The sequence below is a fragment of the Telopea speciosissima genome, chromosome 6 (genome assembly GCF_018873765.1).
Source record: "Telopea speciosissima isolate NSW1024214 ecotype Mountain lineage chromosome 6, Tspe_v1, whole genome shotgun sequence".
In the NCBI taxonomy this organism is placed as follows: domain Eukaryota; kingdom Viridiplantae; phylum Streptophyta; class Magnoliopsida; order Proteales; family Proteaceae; genus Telopea; species Telopea speciosissima.
In genome coordinates this window covers 39,703,435-39,724,819 of record NC_057921.1, presented here as the reverse complement: position 1 = coordinate 39,724,819, position 21,385 = coordinate 39,703,435, and the positions used below count along the sequence as shown (strand labels likewise).

General features: G+C 39.0%; 1 protein-coding gene across 1 annotated transcript in view; it reads right to left on the bottom strand.

Annotated features, from left to right (window-relative positions):
* LOC122663979 (protein SWEETIE) overlaps window positions 1-21,385 on the bottom strand; it is a 157,589-nt gene that overhangs the window by 14,529 nt on the left and 121,675 nt on the right. Inside the window, exons 31-43 of the mRNA XM_043859648.1 lie at window positions 15,699-15,792; window positions 12,139-12,359; window positions 9,008-9,152; window positions 8,820-8,888; window positions 7,532-7,588; window positions 7,241-7,327; window positions 7,025-7,153; window positions 6,667-6,870; window positions 6,118-6,579; window positions 4,123-4,188; window positions 3,656-3,753; window positions 3,442-3,538; window positions 3,120-3,255 (exon numbers count right to left, since the gene is read on the bottom strand). Of these exons, the coding sequence (XP_043715583.1) occupies window positions 3,120-3,255; window positions 3,442-3,538; window positions 3,656-3,753; window positions 4,123-4,188; window positions 6,118-6,579; window positions 6,667-6,870; window positions 7,025-7,153; window positions 7,241-7,327; window positions 7,532-7,588; window positions 8,820-8,888; window positions 9,008-9,152; window positions 12,139-12,359; window positions 15,699-15,792 (1,865 nt within the window). The remainder of the gene's footprint in view (window positions 1-3,119; window positions 3,256-3,441; window positions 3,539-3,655; window positions 3,754-4,122; window positions 4,189-6,117; window positions 6,580-6,666; window positions 6,871-7,024; window positions 7,154-7,240; window positions 7,328-7,531; window positions 7,589-8,819; window positions 8,889-9,007; window positions 9,153-12,138; window positions 12,360-15,698; window positions 15,793-21,385) is intronic.

Below are 21,385 nucleotides of genomic sequence, written 5' to 3'. Positions count from 1 at the left end.
CTCTTCCTCCTCCCATGGAACAAGAACTCGCCGAGATCTTGGTAATATCTCGGTTTTTTGAAAAACCGGGATGAGCTGCTAGGCGAAATCATAGTTCAAGAACTTGCCGAGATCTCGGTAATATCTCGCTTTTTGCAAAAGGCGAGACGAGACTTAAGGCAAAAAGAAATATTACCCCAACTCGGTCGAGATCTCAGTTCGAGATTTCGGATCGATCGAGATTTGGACCAAACTTACCTTTATAATGTACATATCTCGATCAAGATAGTCGAGATTTCTTTAGAAATCGACTGTCTCGGTGAACTCGATAGAGAAGTGAGGGAAGTGTGCATTTGACCTGATTTTTTAGGATTTTCGACGGAGAACTTGTGTTGAAGACTACGTGCAATTCTGCAGCAGCACTATGACATGGGAATCCTATGTTTTCCAATCAGAGGTTTACATGCTTCAGCCAAGGTACTAAAACTCGGAACTCGACCTTGGGAAAAACCGAGATCTCAATCGAGTTGGTACATTTTTTTTTTCAACTCGAAACCTGGTTTCGGTGGGTTTTAGACCTAGTTTAGGTCTGAAACTTGGTACTCAGCCTATTTTAGGCCATTTAAACACAATGACACTATCAGATTGTGCAAAAACAAAGTCCAAATAGGAGTTTCACTTCGGACCCTAGGTTGGTAGGTGACGACGTACTAAAATACCCTACTCTACACATAATTTAGTAATAGAAAGCAAGCAAAACATTCAATTAATGTAAAACAACTTAAATAAGCATTAGAAAGCTTTCCAACAAGTCCAAGATTGCTAAAATCTGATTTATATTGAAGGAGTTATGTACCGGTCAAACTTGATTTGGTGTGCGCGAATGCTGTCAAAATCGCTCTGAATGAAAATATTTTTTTGGAGATCAAAACAAATGAATATTTTACCGCACTTTTGGTTTTTAGCAATGTTTTACCATATTAAGATTTATGGAATTATTAGATTTGATAAAAGCCCCAGCATTAGAAAGTTGAATATTGTACCTACCGCCGAAAATCCAGTTTTTGTTCTTGAACGGGGAGGTTGACTTTTTTCCTTTTGGAATTTTATTTTTTTACTATTTTTATTGGATTCAAATAGGTGGGTATTTGCTTATTTATGAATAATATCTCAAGTCAATGAAATACAATTTCATTTACTTAAATGATATTAGGCATACATAAGTGTATGTCTTGATTTCTAGCATAAAAAAGTGTCTATACCAAGAGGTAGGTGTCTGTATACCAAGATTTCCCACCATACCAAAATTTCTCAAGATCTAGCACTCATATAAAGGAGTTTGGGTCAAGATTGGACCGATAAATTGCACTTTTAGAACTCGTATGAGATCTCGTCTCAACCCCTTGGAAAACCGAGATCTTGCGAGTTTTAGAATTATGGCTTCGGTAACATGGCTTGGAATGATAGATATAAATGTAATATGTTATACTCCGAAGCGAAACTCCTATTTGGACTTTATTTTTTGCCATTGCGTTTAAATGGCCTAAAATCAGCTGAGTACCAAGTTTCAGGCCCAAACTAGGCCTAAAACCCACCGAAACCAGCCTTCGAGTTAAAAAAAAAAACAAAAAAATTTACACCAACTAGTTGAGATATCGGCCCAACTCGATTTTTTGGTTGGGCAAAACCAGTACCGGAATTGAGTTCTTGAACCTTGGGCGAAATAAGAAGATTGTACTGTCTCACTGAGATCTCGGTGGGAAACCTTGGTATACAGACACTTATTTATGCAAAAAACCAGGTCAGACAATTATTTATGCCAGAAACCAGAACAGACACTTAGTTATGCCTAATATCATTTAAGTTCATTTACTTAAGATACTATTCATACAAAAGCAAATACCTCCTATTTGAATCCAATAAAAATAATTAAAAAAATCAAATTCCATAAGGATAAAAAGTCAAACCCCAGTTCAAGAGCAAAAACTGGATTTTCGGTGGTAGGTGCAATTTTCAACTTTTAAATGCTGGTGGTTTTCTCAAATCTAAAAATCCCATAAATCTTAATATGATAAAACAATTCTAAAAACCAAAAGTGCGGTAAAATATTCATTTGTTTTTAGACATCAAAACAAATGAATATTTTACCGCATTTTTGGTTTTTAGCAATGTTTTATCATTTTTAAGATTTACGAAATTTTTAGATTTGAGAAAATCCACAGCATTTTAAAGTTGAAAATTGCACCTACCGTCGAAAATCTAGTTTTTGTTATTGAACTAGGGGGTTGACTTTCTATCCTTTTAGAATATGATTTTTTAACTATTGTTATTGGATTCAAATAGGAGGGTATTTGCTTATTTATGAATAATATATTAAGTAAATATAAAAACATTTACTTAAATGATATTAGGCATAAATAAAAGTCTATCCTGGTTTCTAGCACTTACTGGGGTTTTTGCTTGAATATTATCTTAAGTAAATATAAAAACATTTACTTAATTACTTAAATAATATTAGGTATAAATAAAACTTTGTCCTGGTTTTAGGGTCCAGACAGGTTTCCTCAAGTTTCAATGGGGTTAAATGAAACTTATATAGGTATTCAGGTCGAAACTATCGAAATTTGGTCCAAACAGGCTGAAATTGGTCGAGTTGGAAAGTCAATGACCATCTCATCTCGGTTTCTTGCGAAACCGAGATATCTCTGTGGAAACTGCAAGATTCGACCGAGATTTAGTTCCATGAGTGTGACCAAGTGGTTATAGGTTCGGGTCCCTAGAAACAGCCTCTCCGCGAAGCGAGGGTAAGGCCAGGTACATTATGACCCTCCCCAGACCCCACAGTTGCGGGAGCCTCGCGCACTGGGCGCACCCTTTGTGTTTACCTTTTTCTTCTCCTTTGGGTTTTTATTCCCCGCTTTCCTTCTTGTTTGGGGGGGGGGGTTGTAGTTCAAAATTCCCAGGCTCTTGACAATGATCAAACACTTTATTTTAGGCCCATACGTTGCCCATGTGTTAGTTTCTGTGGTCAGCAAGCCTCACGGAAATAGAATAAAATATTGAAAATATTTCAGTTACAAGTTTTAAACAGAGAAAAAACAGAAATATTACAGGCGTGTAAGATCAGTTAAATTGCTTACCCCTAACATAATTCTTTAATAACGGTCCCATATGTGTGAGAAATGCATTAACTTTTGCAAAGCATGACTCAGTTGAACCACCTTTAAGACAATTGTAGCAAGCTAAAAGAAAAGCCAGCATTAAGTTCAACTGTTTCTGCATATCAAGGGGGAAATTAGAAATTAGGATTAATGGGAAAAAAGGCAGGAAATGTCTGAGACTGAAAAGGGGAAACATATAATATCTCTCTCAAAAAAATTCTATCATGAAATAATCCCCTAGGATATAAAAGGTTTTATGTGCTACGAATGGCATATATGAATATGAATATGATTACCAAACCTTGGGTTCAACACGCCTTATGAGTGTCTCAGCTATAACAAATAATACAGAAATCCAATCTTCATGAGTTGAGTGATCATGTGAACTTGCACAGGGACTGCATAAGTAAATAAATCTTAGTCAACAGTTCTAATGATTTTGAAATGATGCTGGACCAAGATTCTATGCTCAGAGAAAATAACTGTTCCAAATAAACTCTGGATGGAATGACTACCTCTGCAATATTTTATAAAGATAAGTTGCACAAAGTTCTATCCCTAGAAAGGCAAAACCTTCAGTTTCAGAAATATCTTGAGGAAACACCTGCACAATCTGTTCAACAAAAGCAATTAAGATGCAAAACAATATAAATTTGTTTGCATAAATTGTAAGGATTTGGAACCATTTTCCCACTGATCATCAGATGGAATCTGGAACAGAGAAGACAGATGATTACTAGTGTAGATTCTAAGTAGGAATATGCAGCTAGAAGCAATGGACGTTGGCCACAACATCTCTGAGTTGGCATAATTATTGGATGGGTAACATATGGCTTTACAGATTGGTTGGAAAGCATTGGAGATCAACCAATCAACAAGACAACAACAATGAGTATCAAGTATAACAATTCCAGAAAATTGCCATCAAGTTCCAAACAAAACCAGGAAGCATCTAATATTTTTGAAAATTTTCTGTATGTACCTGTGATAGAACGGATATCACAAGAGTACTCCATGAGTCTTCCATGTGAATGAAATACGTAAAGACCTGCATCCATTGAAAATGATAAACCTGTCATAAAAAAGTACCTCACAGAAAAATAACATACTATTTAGATTCAATATTGAATAACAATGATATAAATTCCAAAGCAGTTGAAAAAAGTATTACTGCTGATGTAAATTTTGTATAATGTCTCATGCAGGGATGCATAGATTTTACTTATAAACTTCATACGGGTATTCATAACCAAAACCCTGGCAAAAAGGTATTTAGGAAAACACGCTCATGAACTTATATCATTATCTGAAGCAGCAAAAGATAAAGAGAGTTTGGGTGGTAGACAAAGCAGATCACTCCAAACTCTCGTCTTACAGAGCATGAAAAGAAAATAATGATAGAAAGATAAGAAGAAAAAAATCAGGAAACAAAAAACAGAAACGAACCATATGGCAATATAAAAGCTCTATGTAGAAGGATGGTAAGTTTTTCCAGCTCAAATAACCCAGGAAAATCCAAAGTTGAACAAGTGAGGATAGGAGTTACATGAGTTTCATGTTAACAATGTATAATACAAATTACAGTCCTCAAAATGAAAATGTTTGAACTAGAGACAACATGCCTGTGGACATGAACCCAGAAAAGCAACAATGACCTCAAACAATAAAATACATCAAGTGAACTCAATTACCAAATACAGCTGAAGCAAAAAATAAAAGAATAAAAAAAATTGACTCTCGGTCACCAGGTTCAAGCTGCACATATAATCTGAGCCTTTGAGGTATCATGAAAGGTTAAGTCTATGCTCAGAGAAACGATATCTAAAAACCAAAAAACCTCAACCCGCTTTAGTCGAAGCATCACCTTCCAGATTCTTAGCCCCTGTATCAGGTCTACAAAGGCACCACTAAAAGAAGCGGATGAATGACAGATTGGCATAACCCCATGAGGTTTAAACCAAAAAAGGGATCATAATATAAGGACTTGTGAAAAGTTCACATTACTGAGGAACTGTGTCAAAGCCCAAGGTTGGCTGCTTACTTAATATATGCATTCGAGATGGATGTTATCATTTTTCACTCTATTTTCTCTCTCATATCTCACACTTGTTCTAGATACACTCTAATGTGTGAAATTAGATTCCTCTCACTAAAGTGTATCAGAAGCATGTTGCCCAGTGAACCCCTTTTGGCCCAATCTCTAGCCAAGGCATGAAGACCACTTATGGAGATTCTAGCCATAGTATACCCTCCACAAGCTATCACCACAGAGAAAAGAAATGGAAAAAAAAAGCTCTTATTATCCCTAGTGACATTTTACTCCGCACATAATGCATCTATCCATAGTTGTCTAGGCGCTGCCTAGGCGTCCAGGCTCTTTCTTGGGTCCAAGGTGATAGCACGCCTTGTTGACACTTCATGACTTTACGCTGATTTAAGTTTATTGCTTTGCTTTCGATGAATATGTATATATTACATCATATTGCATTCGCCTAGGCAATGTGTAGGCAGGCGCCCCTCCAACGCCTTGGGTCGCCTAGTATCCTTGACAACTATGCATCTACCATTTAAAATCTTGATCAATTAGAATATGAACACCTTGTCGAGAACAACCACGGGCCACACCGGTGGTTTAAGTCTTGGACTATGTTACAAAAAGAAGTTTGATCTGTAAGCCCTTTTTGAATCCAAGTCATATACAAGAGAGTCAATAAAGAAATGTATGCTCTGTTTTTCCAAATCAATGAAAGTTTGGTATTGTTTATGCCACTGTTAGCCTTCAGCTGGAGTAAAGCAACCATCTAAGAATAATTAGAGTAATTCTTGGGTAATCCTTACTTCTCTCTAATTATTTCTCCACTTTCTTCACATTATGTTTGGAAGAAAATCAAATTAAAATGCTCAAAAAATATGACCACTTCAATAGCAAACGACAAAAAATAAGCAAATGGGACAGGGAATGGAAACAGATCATGACCTGTAGTAGTTCTCTGCAGATATTCAAGCTAAGAAAACCCGAACTAAAGAATCGCTTTGTTGAGAGAAATTGAAACACTGGTAGTACTATTTCATTAAACTTCAGATCCAAATGATTTTCCTCACTAACTGGTGAATCTCCAGCAGATCTAGCTTTTGCAATTCTTAATGATATAATTTGTTTACCCACATTTGGGTTTTGTGCCTGAAATAGAACAAGTAGTGCAAATCCCCAAAGAAACTGAAATTCTTTGTAGTCTAATTGAACCATGCTGTATCCAGATATTAAAGAAGCTGTCGCAATATCTTCACCAGTTTCTTTGGAACATGCATTTACATCAAGCCCTACAGGAACTGCATCGAGTGCAATTGCTTGCAAAATTACTGGCCAGGCTTCTTCTAGACATGGCCGCAACTTCGATGAAACCAGAAGAGATTGAATTCCATCAAGGAAATGCTCACACTGTTGAGGTAGGAAAAATTAATAAGGGGATTGCTTCAGCAGTTAAGAAAACAAAAAGGATAATACATCTCTGAATTTTTAACTTACACCACTCTTAGATTCTAGGTGGAAGCAAATAAAACTGTAGTCCCTCAGAATCCCAATCCAGTACTTCCCCAGAACTCTTGAACTTTCTGCAAATAAGGGTATCAGTGATAAATACTCATCTGGAACACTGCTATGTTGTCTCCTCAGAAATGCATATGTATAACATTTGACAGAGGCATGGGCTGCCAGAAGTCTTATTTTGATCTATCCAAAGGGGGAAAAAATTGTTAGAGGCTTCTAGAAGCAAAAGAAGATACAGCACCACCAAATGAAAGACCATAATCCCTCAATTTGAAATGTTGAACTACTTCGACTCTTCAAGTGCAGCAGAGACTTTAAAAGAAATGGAAAGGCATACCTTGCATGCGACCCATTCTGCAAAAGATGGATAGTACAGGTCCTTTAAGTCATTCAGCGGACGTAAAATCAATGAAAATATGCGTTTAACTGCAGCTTGATCCCCACTAGTAATGCCGCTTGTCAGAATCTGAAACATATCATGGATTCCAATTTGTATAAATCTACCATTGACAAATATAGAATCAAAAAGACGGAGAATTTCTGTATACTGAACCTTAGTGGCCAGCTGCAGGCCCGCCTCAAGGAGCAGAGGACCAGAAGATGTATTTAATGCAGTGCGAACCGCAGAAACAAGTTGAGCCTGAAGTTCATTTTGTAGTTGATTAATCAAACATGTATAACTTGAAGTTAGCAATAAGCATACCAACTAAAATGAAAAGAAATTCTTCATATCTTCATTAGAATTAACTTCTGTTAAGAACAGATATTGGCATGGATTAATATCAAGCAGCATGGTGCAAAAATTAATCGAACATTAAAAAAAAAAAAACACTTTTTAACAGACCTGATACTGTTCCATTAAAAGATGTCCAGGAAGCTCAGGGTCTGGTATCATTTCAAACTGCACAGGAGATCAAAAAGGATATAAGAATCTTAAATAGTGTAAAATTATACAATGGATAAATGAAAAGGAAGCATCACATGAAATTAACTGGATAACAAGAGGGTAAAGCAAAACTTAACTAAATCTCCTTCCAACCACCAAAGCCCACCAAAAAAGGTTACAGTAATACCAAGCAAGGACAATCACCTTAGATTATCCTTCATTTATGTTCTTGTAGTTGTCAATCAGTAGTGATTCGACATGTTACAGAGTGTCAGGATAGGGCTGTTGTCTGAAAATCCAAAGCACCTCCAAGATTGAATGGGTTTGCATGGGCTGGTTCTATGAATAAAGTGCTCACACTGCTCACCTTGGAGGAACTTCAGTCCAAGGGATTTAAAGTGGCTATCAGAGCTCCTAATGCACTTGTAATATGGACATATGGACATATGGCATAATGCAGGAGTATATAGAGCAACAAAACATGTCTTGCTTCTGTTTTTCTTCATTGTTCATTAGTCAGTATTAAGAGCATAGTTGGCATGGCCTCGCCTAGGCGTCCAGGCGGATTTTTTGGGGTCTAGGCGACTGTCGCCTTAGTGGTATTAAGTAAATATTGTCATATTTGCTATTTCATTTACGTAAGATATTATTCATTAATAAGCAAATACTCCCTATTTGAATCCAAGAAAAAATATCTATATATTTTTTTAAAACCTGAATATTATCTGGGACCCGGGCTGGCCCCTGCACATTTATTAAAAAAATAAAATGGGGAAAAGATACACCGGGGGGAGGGGGGACATAAAAATAGTTAAAAAATAAAATTATAACAAGTCAAACCCCCCAGTTCAAAAACAAAAACTGGATTTCATGTCTCTCCTGTATTTTCTTTTCCCCTTTTGGGGCTCTGGGTAATGAACTCTTTATTTACCACCCCCCCCCCATAAAAAAAATAAAAAATAAAAACATACAACCCGAAATATTGTTGAAAAAAAATACTATTGGAATCCATAAGAATTACACTATGAGATAACAAATCCACCACACACCGCTCTTGTGTCTCTCTTATCCTCAGAGGGGTAAATAAAATCAATAATTAAATTAAAAAAGAAAAATGCCTATCTATTTTTTCCCTTGTAAGAAGAATAAATGCATTGCATACTCCAAGGTTCTTTGTCTGAAATTACTAAGACAACAACAAAAACCCACATGAACACTGAAGAATTCATTGGACAATACAATGTACCTTGTCCATAATAGTAGTCAGAAGTCCCACACCAATTGGTTGCATGTTCTCGAACTGGATTGTGCTTATCTGAGGCAAAGAGAATTAGACAGACAAAAATATCCATAATCATGATCTAGATGTGCAATGTATAAGATTTGTCCGCTGAAATCAATGTAACATCAAATGCTTTGCTTTATATTTAGGACCTGATAAGCAAGTGCAATTAGCTCTTGTATGTGCAACACTAGCCAATCACCAGAAGATTGTCCATTAGTGGATCTTCTCCTTGCCAATGACAAATCAAAATGAGTGGGATCATTGCCAACAGCTGCAGGTAGATGGCTTAAACACCTGCACTTTCAATTAAGAAATGGTTCAAACTTGTCTGATGTGTTATGAGCAAAGATGAAAATAGAGAATCTGAATAAATTGAGTACATTTAGAAGAGGGTTAAACTGTTTGTAACCAACCCGGTTACAATATATTATTGTAACCGGACTTATTGGCTCACTTCTTACAGCTTACCGGTTCATACCAGGTGACACAACTGATAACCCTACCACTTAGAAAAAGAAAAGGGGCATGGTGGTGACCAGCTCCCATTACCATGGTTCTGTTCACTGTCAAAAGCAAGCAAATTGGAAGCTATAGAGTATTCAGTTGGAGTTCGTCTCCTTTCTCTGTATTTGATGGGTCAATGCATCTCACAGAAATCGAATTCGAAGAACAGAGAAGATGGTATGAGTCGGGGGGGCTACCATTGAAACAGGGTAGGAATCCAGATATCGTGGGAATGATAACTGATTCGGGGATTGCTCAACACAGATTTCTCCACCAACACAGTAGAACGTGACTAGCAGAGAGATCTTTGGATTAGTCCCTTCCGGTTTGGATCCAAAGTACAGATCTCAATGCATAACCAGTATACCGTCCAAGCACTCTTGGAATACACCAAATCAAATAAGTTTAATTTCTTTGCTTTTTTCTCTTTAATAAAATTAATTTATTCCTGAGAATATTACTTCACTCTAGTTTCCTCCACTACCTAAAAATCTCTGCGCAGTGAAAAAATCTTCTCCTTTTCTTTTTTTCACAAGAAGAGTCCCTTCTATTTTCTCCTCTCACGGAAACTACTAGATCGAGGAAGAGACAAAGACTTTTTGATTTGTGAGGAATGAATCACCTCTCTCTCTCTCTCTCTCTCTCTCTCTCGGCTCTCTGTACTTGCAAGCACCTTTCTATGTCAGATCCATCCAAATATAATTTCAACAATCCAGCAGGGGGAGATCTACTTATCTATTAATGTTACATCATCCAAAGATTTCAATTCAGCTATCCTTCAATAAACAAAGAAAATAGAGGCCACAATTGATCATTTGAATCTATCATCTTCCATGCGGTCCACCTCCTCTGCATCCACCTTTGCTTCCATTAACATCCTTGAAAAGGAAGTCCAGTACCTCCTCTTTTGGCATTTCCATCAGTGTTTTAGAGGACCATAAGACCAACCTATTTGACTGCAGTTTGATTGTATCCACAAGGAAAGCAGAATATTACATCTTTATTCTGATTGCATTGTTCAAATTGAAGAGTAGTACCATTTGGACCACTGATTGATTTTCCTGAATGGGGTAATAATGATGGCAACCTGTTTTTTCAGGACTCCACCTTCACTGCATGAGAGAGAGAGAGAGAGAAAGTTTGTTTCTGATACATTAAAAATTGGAAGAAAAAAAAAAAAAACCAAAGCGGCAATTTTCAAGGAAGAAGAACTCATCTCGAGTACAAGTTTCGACCAACCAAAATAGAGAGTTGGGGTAATTTTTTTTTCCAACTCGATGGCTGGTTTCGATGGGTTTTAGACTTATTTTGGGGCTGAAACTTGGTACTCACCCTATTTTAGGCCATTTAAGCACAATGGCACTATCAGTTTTTGCAAAAACAAGTCCAAATAAGAGTTTCACTTCGGACCCTAGGTTGGTAGGCGACGACGTACTAATAGGCCCTATTCTAGACATAGTTTAGTAATTAAAAGCAATCAAATCATACAATTAATATAAAACAACTTAAATAAACATTACAAATGTTAAAGTGTCAATCTGTTTAACATATTACATCTATCATTCTATAATATGTGACCGAATCACTCATTCAGAACGATTCGGTCCACATACTCTTCCCATGTCATAATGCTATAGTAGTGTTGCACATAGTTTGCCATAGAACTCATATAAGTGTTATCATCAACATATTCCAAGTCTCCTGTCTTAGGGTATAGAAGAGCTGGTTGCCATGAGGCGTGAGATCCGCTGCTACTGTCATACTGAGGCATGTATGGGTGTGGCTGGTTTGGGACTGGGAATGTGCAAATCTTTCAATTTTGTAGCTGAATGTAGTCTCCGACAGGTTGTACATTGAAATCCAGGTGCAAAATAAGGCAGCAGCAGCTCACAGGGGGGAAAAAAGGCAGTCTCAGTAGAACTCGACAGAGAACTCACGAGATCTGTCGAGTTCTGGAAGTCTTTAAAGGAAAAAGGGTCGAAATCTGGGTCGGGTCGAGATCTCGACTCAAGCAAGATTTTGCCCGAGATGGTGTATTTTCTCAACTCGTGTAGCATCTCATCTTGACAAATTCAAAAAGCGAGAAACTCGTCGAGATCTCGCAAGTTCTTCTTCCATGGGTCTAGTCCCCCCCTTCTCCCCTCCCCCCCCCCCACCCAAAAAAAAGAAGAAAAAGAAGTTATGTTGTATCTTATTTCAATCATTGATTATAATTTGGTAGCACTGCCTGTGGTCCTGGAGTTCCAGGGATTAAAAAAATATCAACCCAGGAGCATGAGAATCCCATTAATTAAATAATCATGAAATCAACTAAATAAAAAGGGAATAAGATTTTAACTGAGGCTAAAGTCCACGAGACATTTATGGCCATAAGACTTCTTTCCATTTTTATTTTCCTAATGTTTCATAAGATTCAATTCAAAATGCATAGTTATGGTTTTTTTTTTTTTTAATAAAATAATATAAAATCAAACATCAGGATTGGGAAACTAGCAGTCCCCTGTGACAATCATCAACCAAGAATTGATTAAGAGATGATTTGTGTTCCCATTGGAGCAAAATATTTTTAACAGGAAAGTTTTGACCATGGAAACACTTGTAATAAGAGAATGCAAGCATGAGACCCACACATAGTAAACTTAAATTTCTTGTCCTATTAAGTATAATGATGCATGTTGGAAAAGCAAGAAACAGAGCACCAGGATAATAGTTGAGAAAAGTCAGGAGGAGCAATATCTTGAAACATTTTAAGAATATTAGGTTAACAGTCACATACTCTGCAGCAAAAACCCTGGTTCGATATCTGAGATGTTTATCTCTCTTAGGAACAACATTAGGAGCGTCCACGGTGGAACCTGGTATCTGCCTGTCATGGGAGCTAGCAACCATGTTTTCATCAGCTTCTTCATAATATAATCTAGAATCACCATCAGCACCATTCAGGGAATCATGTTCCGATCCAGTGTTAGCATTTCTTCCCGCTGATGTAGCAAGAACCTAGACAAAAAGTCTCAAGAACTTTAACAAGTGCTTTATATGACATAGAACGTAAAAGCTTCCAAGCATCCAGATAAGCCTCAAATCAATAAAACAACATTTTATGTATGGATACTACTATTACAAATATATATAAATGCTTTCATAAATATAGTAAGATATAACTACCACTATTAATATTCCATGAATGCAAACCACCAATACTAAGATAAAAGTGCTGTGATTGGCATCATGTCTGGCACCTTAGTTTGAAATGCCTGGTTTCTCGAGCTTGTAAATACAGGAATCAAGAATAGATTGCCGTATACCATCAGTGGATGAGAATTGGTTTCAAGCATAGTTGTCAAGGTGTGGCCTAGGGGGGGGGTACCTTGGTCGCCTTATGTCCAGGGCCCCTCCAACGCCTAGGGTCACCTAGATGCCGTGACAACTATGGTTTCAAGGAGTAATAATTTGAGACAGAACTGGTTTCCAAAGGAGAAGAGAAAAAGAATGAAGAAAATATTTCCATCAAAGGAGTTCGTTCAAATTTTATTTACAATAAATACACTGTCGAATTCATGTAGATAACATATTATAATGAAGGCAAAATTGAAAACATTAAGGCCATTAGCAGCAAAGAATTTTGAAGTAATTTTAAGGGTTCATTTGGACTCTAGTTACTGAAGTATTCTTGATCCTTGTCAATCTGAAGATGGTTTTTTTTTTTTTTTTGGGGGTGATTATAAAATGTATTAAAGCTCCCAAAAGGGAAGAAAAAGTCCATTTAGGACTACAACACATGCCCATAAGGCCACCAAGAACAAGGTGACAAAAGCCCACATGGGCATGTCCAATGCAACACAAAAGCCCACAAGGACTAAAACAAGAGCAATGAAGCCCAAAGAAAGAAGAAGGGCAACAAAGACAATTCCAGGTAGGGTCCCCACCCTAGACAACATATCTCAACACATCATCTTCCTAGCCGCCACGACGAAGTCAGGGAACCACCGGCCAGAGGCAACCAAGGCGGAGGGTGCTGGCCGTGCGGAGGGCCACGGCCAAAACCAGAAGCTAGCCTAGAGAAGGAGACCGCCATGACGCAGTGTGACGGCGAAGGGGCTGCCGGCCGAGCAAAGAAGGCAGCCTTGCAGGCTGCGACCTTGCAGCTGGCAGCGAAACGGCCGATGGCCAAGCGAGCCAAGCGGAACCGGCAGGAGGTTGCGGCCACCGGCGATGCAGACGATGACAGGGGGGATGCTGATGAACGAGAGAGAAGCCGGCAAAACGAGCAGTTGCCGGAGAAGCTTGCCAGTGAAGTGGCTACCGAGCGGGTGCAGCCAAACCGAGCCTGAGATCCGACAAGGTGACAACCAAGAAGGCCGGCATCCAAGGGAACGACAGGCCTAGCAGAAGAGGCGACCTGCCAGGCGGCAACCATACAAAGCGAGCGACCCAAGACTACTGTTTGAGAGGCTTCAATCTGCGTTGTTGGCACCGAACGTAGGAAGAAAAAGTGGAGAAAGGGGGAGGAGGAAGAGAGAAGGGGAAGGGAGAAGGAGAAGGAGAAGGGAGGTGGGGAGCAGCCTAGCCATATGGCCAGGCTGCTCTAGGAAGAAAAAGTGGAGAAAGGGGGAGGAGGAGGAAGAGAGAAGGGGAAGGGAGAAGGAGAAGGGAGGTGAGGAGCAGCCTAGCCATATGGCCAGGCTACTCCAAATCGGCGGCCAAAGGTTTTCAGCAAGAAAAAAAGCTTTAGGGTTTTGTGGAGGTTCGAAGATATTCAGAACTTCAATTAGAAGATGGTTTGAACAGAAATCTTCAACACGTGGTAGTGCTAATGATGCCATGATGACTCATAACATTCGTCCAGGACCCTTATTGAGCACTTAATTCAAAACGAAGTGCAATACTGCAATTATAATACAACTTTTGGATGAAGTAGACACATCACTCCAAAGGAAGCATCTGACTCATCACATCAGTTTGAAGCCTCATTATGACTTTGAAACTTTTTCATCAGTGAAGAAAATAATTAAATAACTATGAACATGCAAAGTCATATTGTCTGACAGGAAGAATCAAATGAACCAGATAGGAGAAGGAAAAATAATTAATTACAAGGACAAGAAAGTTACTCAGAAAATGCTAACATTAAACCATCCAAAGGGAGCACAGATCTGCCCATAGTGGTCAATGTGCCGCCTGGGTGTCCAGGCGGATTCTCTAGCCCAGGGTGACAGCACCATAGTTGTCATGGCATCTAGGTGACACAAGGCTTTGGAGAGAGCCTGGATGCAAGCCGACACGATGACACCAACAAGGCACCTAGGCAACCAAGGTGACCAATGCGACTGGATGCCTAGGCATCACCTAGCCTCGACAACTATGGACAGCACGCCTTATTTGCTGCAGGAAAGGCAATCGCCTAGGTCGCGTTGGAAGCCTTGGCCCACCAAGTGGCTTGAGCAGATGCTATATTGAATTTTCTTTTATTATTATATGAATTTGATGCTAATTCCAACCCTAATATTCGTATGTTTACAAGACTATGAAGCACATACAATACATGGAACCACGTTGCATGTAAAAAAAACAGAGGAGAAGAGAGTTGTTTAACCTTCCACACTCACCCTTGACTCTCTGACTCCAACTGAAACCTTCAACTTCCGCACTGCTGGCAATTCTCCCTCCAGTGACAGGTATGTTGTATGTGCATGGATATTCACTGCCTTGTATAATGTATTGCATATGGGCTGTTATTCCTAGGAGATTGATTTCTGATGGATTAAGGTCTGTATTGCATATGGACTGTGATTCCTAAGAATATGGTCTCTGATGCTTTCTTTATTATATGTTGGTTTTCACATATTAGGTCATTTCCAGCATAATTACATCATGTTGCATTGATATGGCTTCTATGCTGCGGCATATAAGAATAATTATATAAAATTAGCATTGCTATACTACATATACAGCACCCTAGGACCCCCCCTCCAATGCCTTGGATCACCTAGTCGCCTTGGCAACTATGGATCTACCATCATTACATTGAAGTAAAATATTGCAATTTTTTTGGAGTAAACTAGTGTAACTTGGATGAAAAGTTATAGCTTCTTCCGGCTGATCACCAGTTGCATAACTTGACACAAAGCTGGAGCTTCTAATGATTGATCTCGGCCTCCAGCTTGTTATGTTTCTTTGTTTCTTGTTATCTTTTCAAATACTAGATTCCAAATTATTTTTTCATATCACCTTACGGTGTCAGTATACATTTTAAAGGGAGAATAAACATGAAATCATTTGAGAGAAACAAATCAAAAGAAAAATAGAAGATGTTCTCAGAGAGATTAAGAAGCTTACAATTTTGCGACATACTGATATCCAGCGTGATGGAAAAGAAGGGCATGACGTATAAAGCAGGCGAATTATTGTGGTACCCACCAAATTCCCAATCCTACAGAAATATAAAAAGTAAACATTAAGTATTGATATTACAGTATTGCCAACACACTAATGCTATTGCTGCATGTCTGTTGGCTAAACAGTTGACGTGCAATGAATTCCTAAATTTACGATTTTCCAGACAGTGTAATCCAAGGGATATACAATATCTACTTATATTTAATCAATGAAATCACACTACATAAGTGCATATGAGGCTACACAGTAATATCATCCCACTAGAGTAGACTTCATATATCTTTTTTATTGTCAATTAGATTTTCCATCATTTGTAGCTGATAAAATAACAATCCAGTGAATAGCTAATAGCATGGCCTACATGTTCCAAAAATCAAGACAGTAAAAGATGGAAGCATAAACAGTTTAAAAGTAGAAGCGGTAAAGATACAGAGTACCTTCAGCTTGAGTTAAAGGAATGAGTAAAGTAGTTCAAACACTTAATAAGCACCCAATGTTGTCTTATGCATTATCCTGTTGAGGGGAAGGGAACACATTTGTTTTGGCAGGATTTTGCCTTAATTGATGGAGTAGAATCATTGGAGGTGAGGTGCTTAGAGCGTAGTTCGAGAACTATGGCGATTTTCAAAAGTGTGAGATCTCGCCGAGATCTCGGTTCGATATCTCGTTTTTAACCATTTTTATTAGCCATCTCGCCGAGATCTCAGATCTCGGGTCGATATCTCGGCTTGATCCATTTTTAATGCCCATCTACCCTTTTAATGGCCCATCTACCATTTTAATGCCCACCTAACGTACTCTCTCTTAGTCTCTTCTTCCCAAAATCCCCAAACGTACTCTCTTAGTCTCTTCTTCCCAAAACTACTCTCTTTCTTCAATTTTTGGATGGATTTCAAGACTCGAATTGTGATTCAGCTGATATGGAAACGTAGGCGGAACCTGTGCGTTACACAGGTGAGTCTCAGTTTACGCATGCCACACAGGATCGAGACCATGGTACCCACGGTACGTACAAGAGAAAGAAGGGTCGCAAACAATCACAAGCTCAGGATGATGACATGAGTATGAACACCATGCTTGCAAGTTTTGGAAGCATGAGTATAGATATTACTAGTGAGCGACAATCGTGGCATTCATCTCAGCCTCATCATGACTATGATTATGGCCAGGAGAGCACTAGTTCCGAATATAGTGGCTATGGTGAGTTTGGGCAATCAACACATGAGTTTGACAATCAAAGCACTGGGTCTGGTTTCGGGCCCATATTCCCACTCCCAAACCAGCCATACCCATACATGCCTCAATATGATAGTAGTAGTGGACCTCACGCCTCAAACCAACCACCTCCACCTCTTCTATATCCTAGGATAGGGGAGTTGGACTATGTTGATGACAACACTTATATGAGTGTTGTGGCAAACTATGTGCCAAACTACAGCAACACTATGACATGGGAATTCTATGTGGATATGGTTGGGGTTGAATACATTAACATATTACATTTTATGTAACATTTGTTTAAAGATTGATGTATTGTACACTTTAACATTTCTAATGCTTATTTAAGTTGTTTTACATTAATTGAATGTTTTGATTGCTTTCTATTACTAAACAATATGTAGAGTAGGGTATTTTAGTACGTCATCCCCCTCGACGCCTACCAACCTATGGTCCGAAGTGAAACTCATATTTAGACTTCGTTTTTGCAAAATCTAATAGTGCCATTGTGTTTAAATGGCCTAAAATTGGCTGAATACAAAGTTTCAGACCCAAACTAGGTCTAAAACCCACCGAGATGAGGCTTCAAGTCGGAAAAAAAAATGCACCAACTCGGCGAGATCTCGACTTGACTCGGTTTTTCCCAGAACCGAGTTGGTATTGAGATCCTAGTTTTAGAACCTTGGTTTAGAGTCTTTCAATTTTCCATCTTCAATGTTACAAAGCCCCACACCTACCAACACAATTTAGTAGAAGACCTTAAAGAAAGGATTAGATAGCTACGTTTGAAGCGGGGGAAGCCGAAAGAATAGTCTATATATATGACGATGATAAGGATAATAGAAAAAAAATTTAACTGATTATTGGTGGAATGTTCATGAGTTATTATTTTGAAGCTGGCATCAGGTGAGATCAGATGCAAAAAATGGGGATTCTTACCGGTAAAGATACTAAATGCAAATTGTAAGTGATATGTACCCTTCAATAAATTGTGATCTGATGTTGGTTTCCGGAAACAAAGAATCCCAAAGTGACACTGCTCCCCCCCCCCCCCCCCCCCAAAAAAAAAAAAAAAGGGTGGGGGGGGGGGGGGGGAGGCAACAGGCAGAAAGAGAATGTTTAATAGAAAAGCAAAGAGTAAGAGAAGATACAGAACAGGACCCAGAACCATAAATAGGCAATACCAAAACCCAGGAAAACGAAATAAGAAAAACGTTTACACCGCCAGACAACATACAGTGACAGCCAAAAACACCCCACCCCCACCTTCAACCTCCACCCATCCTAAAGATATACAAAACCACACAAAACAAGCAAAGGCAAGGCAGAGAGAAAGAAGAAAACAAACTAAAGATAAAAGCAATTAAGACTTCTTCCTGCAACGCAGAACTGCTCTCCCCTCACATTTGCTAGAAACCCATTTATGAGGGGAGATGAATAATTAAGATCACAAATTGTGATTTGATCAGTTCCCTCACCCCCAAAATCTTGTCACATTTGCTACAGGCCCATTATGCTCATTAAATTTCTTAAATATTTATCCACTTCGGTATATTAACCTGATAGCACAGTAGACCAGAATAGATACACTCATCTGCCACAAGACTGAAAAGAACCAAGCTCATCTTGATATCCCTGCCTAAATAATCCGCAATGGAACAGCCCTTCACATGAAACTTGGCACCAAAAAGAGACCCTCCCCCTTCAAAAATGAACCACTGTTCAAAGACATACAAATCCGTTGAAGGAGATATAGTTGCTATCAAGAGAAATTGGGAGGAATAAAAATTCAAACACCAAATACAAATGAAAAGGCCTTCTGTATCAACCACTCAGCTCAACTTGTGGTCCCTAGGTAGTCAGCTAGATGGTGGGACATGTGGGACCTTTGTGGTCCTACAAAAGCCTTCAATTTTTTTAGGTATTGTGATTAAATCTCACACTCAATTGGGAAAATACATTTTAGGTGGTAAATGCCAGAGTGCCAATGAGCCTTTTGAGGAGAAATCTAAGGACACACCCTATAATCATGGAGAACCCTACGAAATGGAGTTCAAAATGCTGCTCCAGGGCCATTAGGTTTTAATTTATATAGAGTCCTCGCTTGAAAGAAATTCCTTTTATGTTATCTGATTTAAAGAGATAAAAAGAAAAGAAAAAATTGGTATTCTTGGGCTGGGCATTTGTTGTAGTCATGCCAATACCATCCATCAACCATCTTAGAGAACTGAAACACGGTTACATATTTTCTCTCACGCACGCTTGGGAATTAGAATAAATAGCAGATCCATAGCCTACAGTGTGGATAGAAATCTTTTGCACATAGAGAACTACATTTCCTGGTTATGTGATTCTATGCAGTAGAAATCTATTTTGCAGGTTTGTTGTTAATTGTCTGACATTGGTATCCTGACGGCATCCATTGAGTTGATTACCAATTATTAAATAATAACCATAAATATATTGAAAACCTAGCAACAGCCTCTGGATCACATGGACTCATTAGGTATGATACAACAACAGATCAAAGGTTCAATATATAATCAGCCACAGATGAAATTCCCCATCAAGAAGACCTCATATTTGTGGTTTTTCTACAAGGCACTCAAAAAGAGAAGGAAAAAAAACCTAAAACAGATGAAGTCTAAAGAAATATTTCTACTTTTAACGAAACAAGAGAAAATGCAAGGCAGGAAAGAAATGAGGAGAAAGTACTGGAAGAATCTGACATGAGACAAAAAAAAGATTCAAAATAGAGGAGGATGTGTCTAAATCACAAATAATAGAACACACTGCAGCTATCTCAAATTAAAAGGAACCAAGATTAAGTTATTTACGAGACCCAGTTGCAGCGCTGGCACAACCTTAACCTGCTCTGAAATTCAATTATTTATGTTTCAAACAATTGGAGGATGCAATATAACTCAGGCTGAAAAAGAAGATTTCTGGAAAATATTGCAGGTCAATCCTGTTGACTATGAAGTTTCTTCCCTGTATATGGTTCACCAGGGAGCACTGTAGGCATACACTTGGCATGTTTTGAAATTTCAACTCAACAACAACTCAGCCTTATCCCAACTAAATGGGGTCGGCTACATGGATCCTTGCCCACCAATCAGCTCTATTCGAGGCCATACTTGATAAAAGGCCTACTCTATGCATGTCTTTCCTCACCACTTCTCCTAAGGTCATTTTCTGCCCCTGGCTCTTTTAATTCCTTCAATCTGAATCAAATCACTCCTCCGTACTAGAGCATCCAAAGGCCTCTGTTGAACATGGCCATGCCACCTCCAACGACTTTCTCGTAGCTTATCATGTATCGGAGCTACTCCCAAATCAGTTGTAATATGATCATTCCTTATTTTATCTTTCCTAGTTTTGCCACTCATCCATCTCAATATCCTCATCTCCTCTATACTGAGTTTATCTATATGATGATTCTTAACTGCCCAACATTCTGCACCATACATCATAACCGGTTGTATGACTGTCTTTTTTTTTTTTTTTCAACCCTGAACTTATCTGGGACCCGGGCCAGCCCCTAGCTTTTATTCATATCCTATAAAATAATCAAAGAATACAAGAGGGGACATACCACCTTACCTCAGCCCAAACCCACTCCCTATACAAGAAAAAACCTGCACATTAAAATCTAAAGAATGGCATTCCTGCCTTGTCCTCTCTAATAATACCTGCGAAGCTCCCACCCGGCAAACTGCCCCGGTGGTACGTGACCGAGAAACCCAAATCACAAGCGTGCTTAGCCAGCCAGTCCGCTGCTCTGTTGCTTTCGCGAAACGCAAAGGCCACATGAGCATGAGTTGTGGAGATCAGCTCCAAAGCTTCGTTGAACCAGTACCAGCCCTTCCATAATATGCACTTCTTTTGTGTGACCATTCTAACTGTGTTGGCAGAATCAGAGTTAACCACCACCTCCATCATCTGGAGGTCATGGCACAGCCGTAACCCATCTCTCAGGGCTCTGAGCTCTGCTAATGAGTTAGTGCAGTCTCCGTAAAAATTAGCAAAGGCTGCCAGCACCACTCCATTCCTGTCCCTAATCACCCCTCCTCCTCCACCCCGACCGGGGTTTCCTTTGCAAGCGCCATCCACATTCAGTTTAACAGATCGAAAGGGGGGGCACCAGTAGATAGGACGGGGGCATTTCAGCTTTATCAGGGGGGCCAAAATACCAAACCATTGTAGAATTAAATCGTCCCTAGCGGATCCCTGCCAACCTATCTTGGAGGGTAGGCTCACCTCCTTGACCCAGCTTCTAACCCGCTCAATAATGTCTCTCGCAGTGCGCCGTCTCTCCCCATGCCTTCTGTTGTTCCTCTGCTTCCATTGTTCCCAACAAATCAAGGCAGGCATAATCCCTGTTATATAATCACTGAGACTACCACATC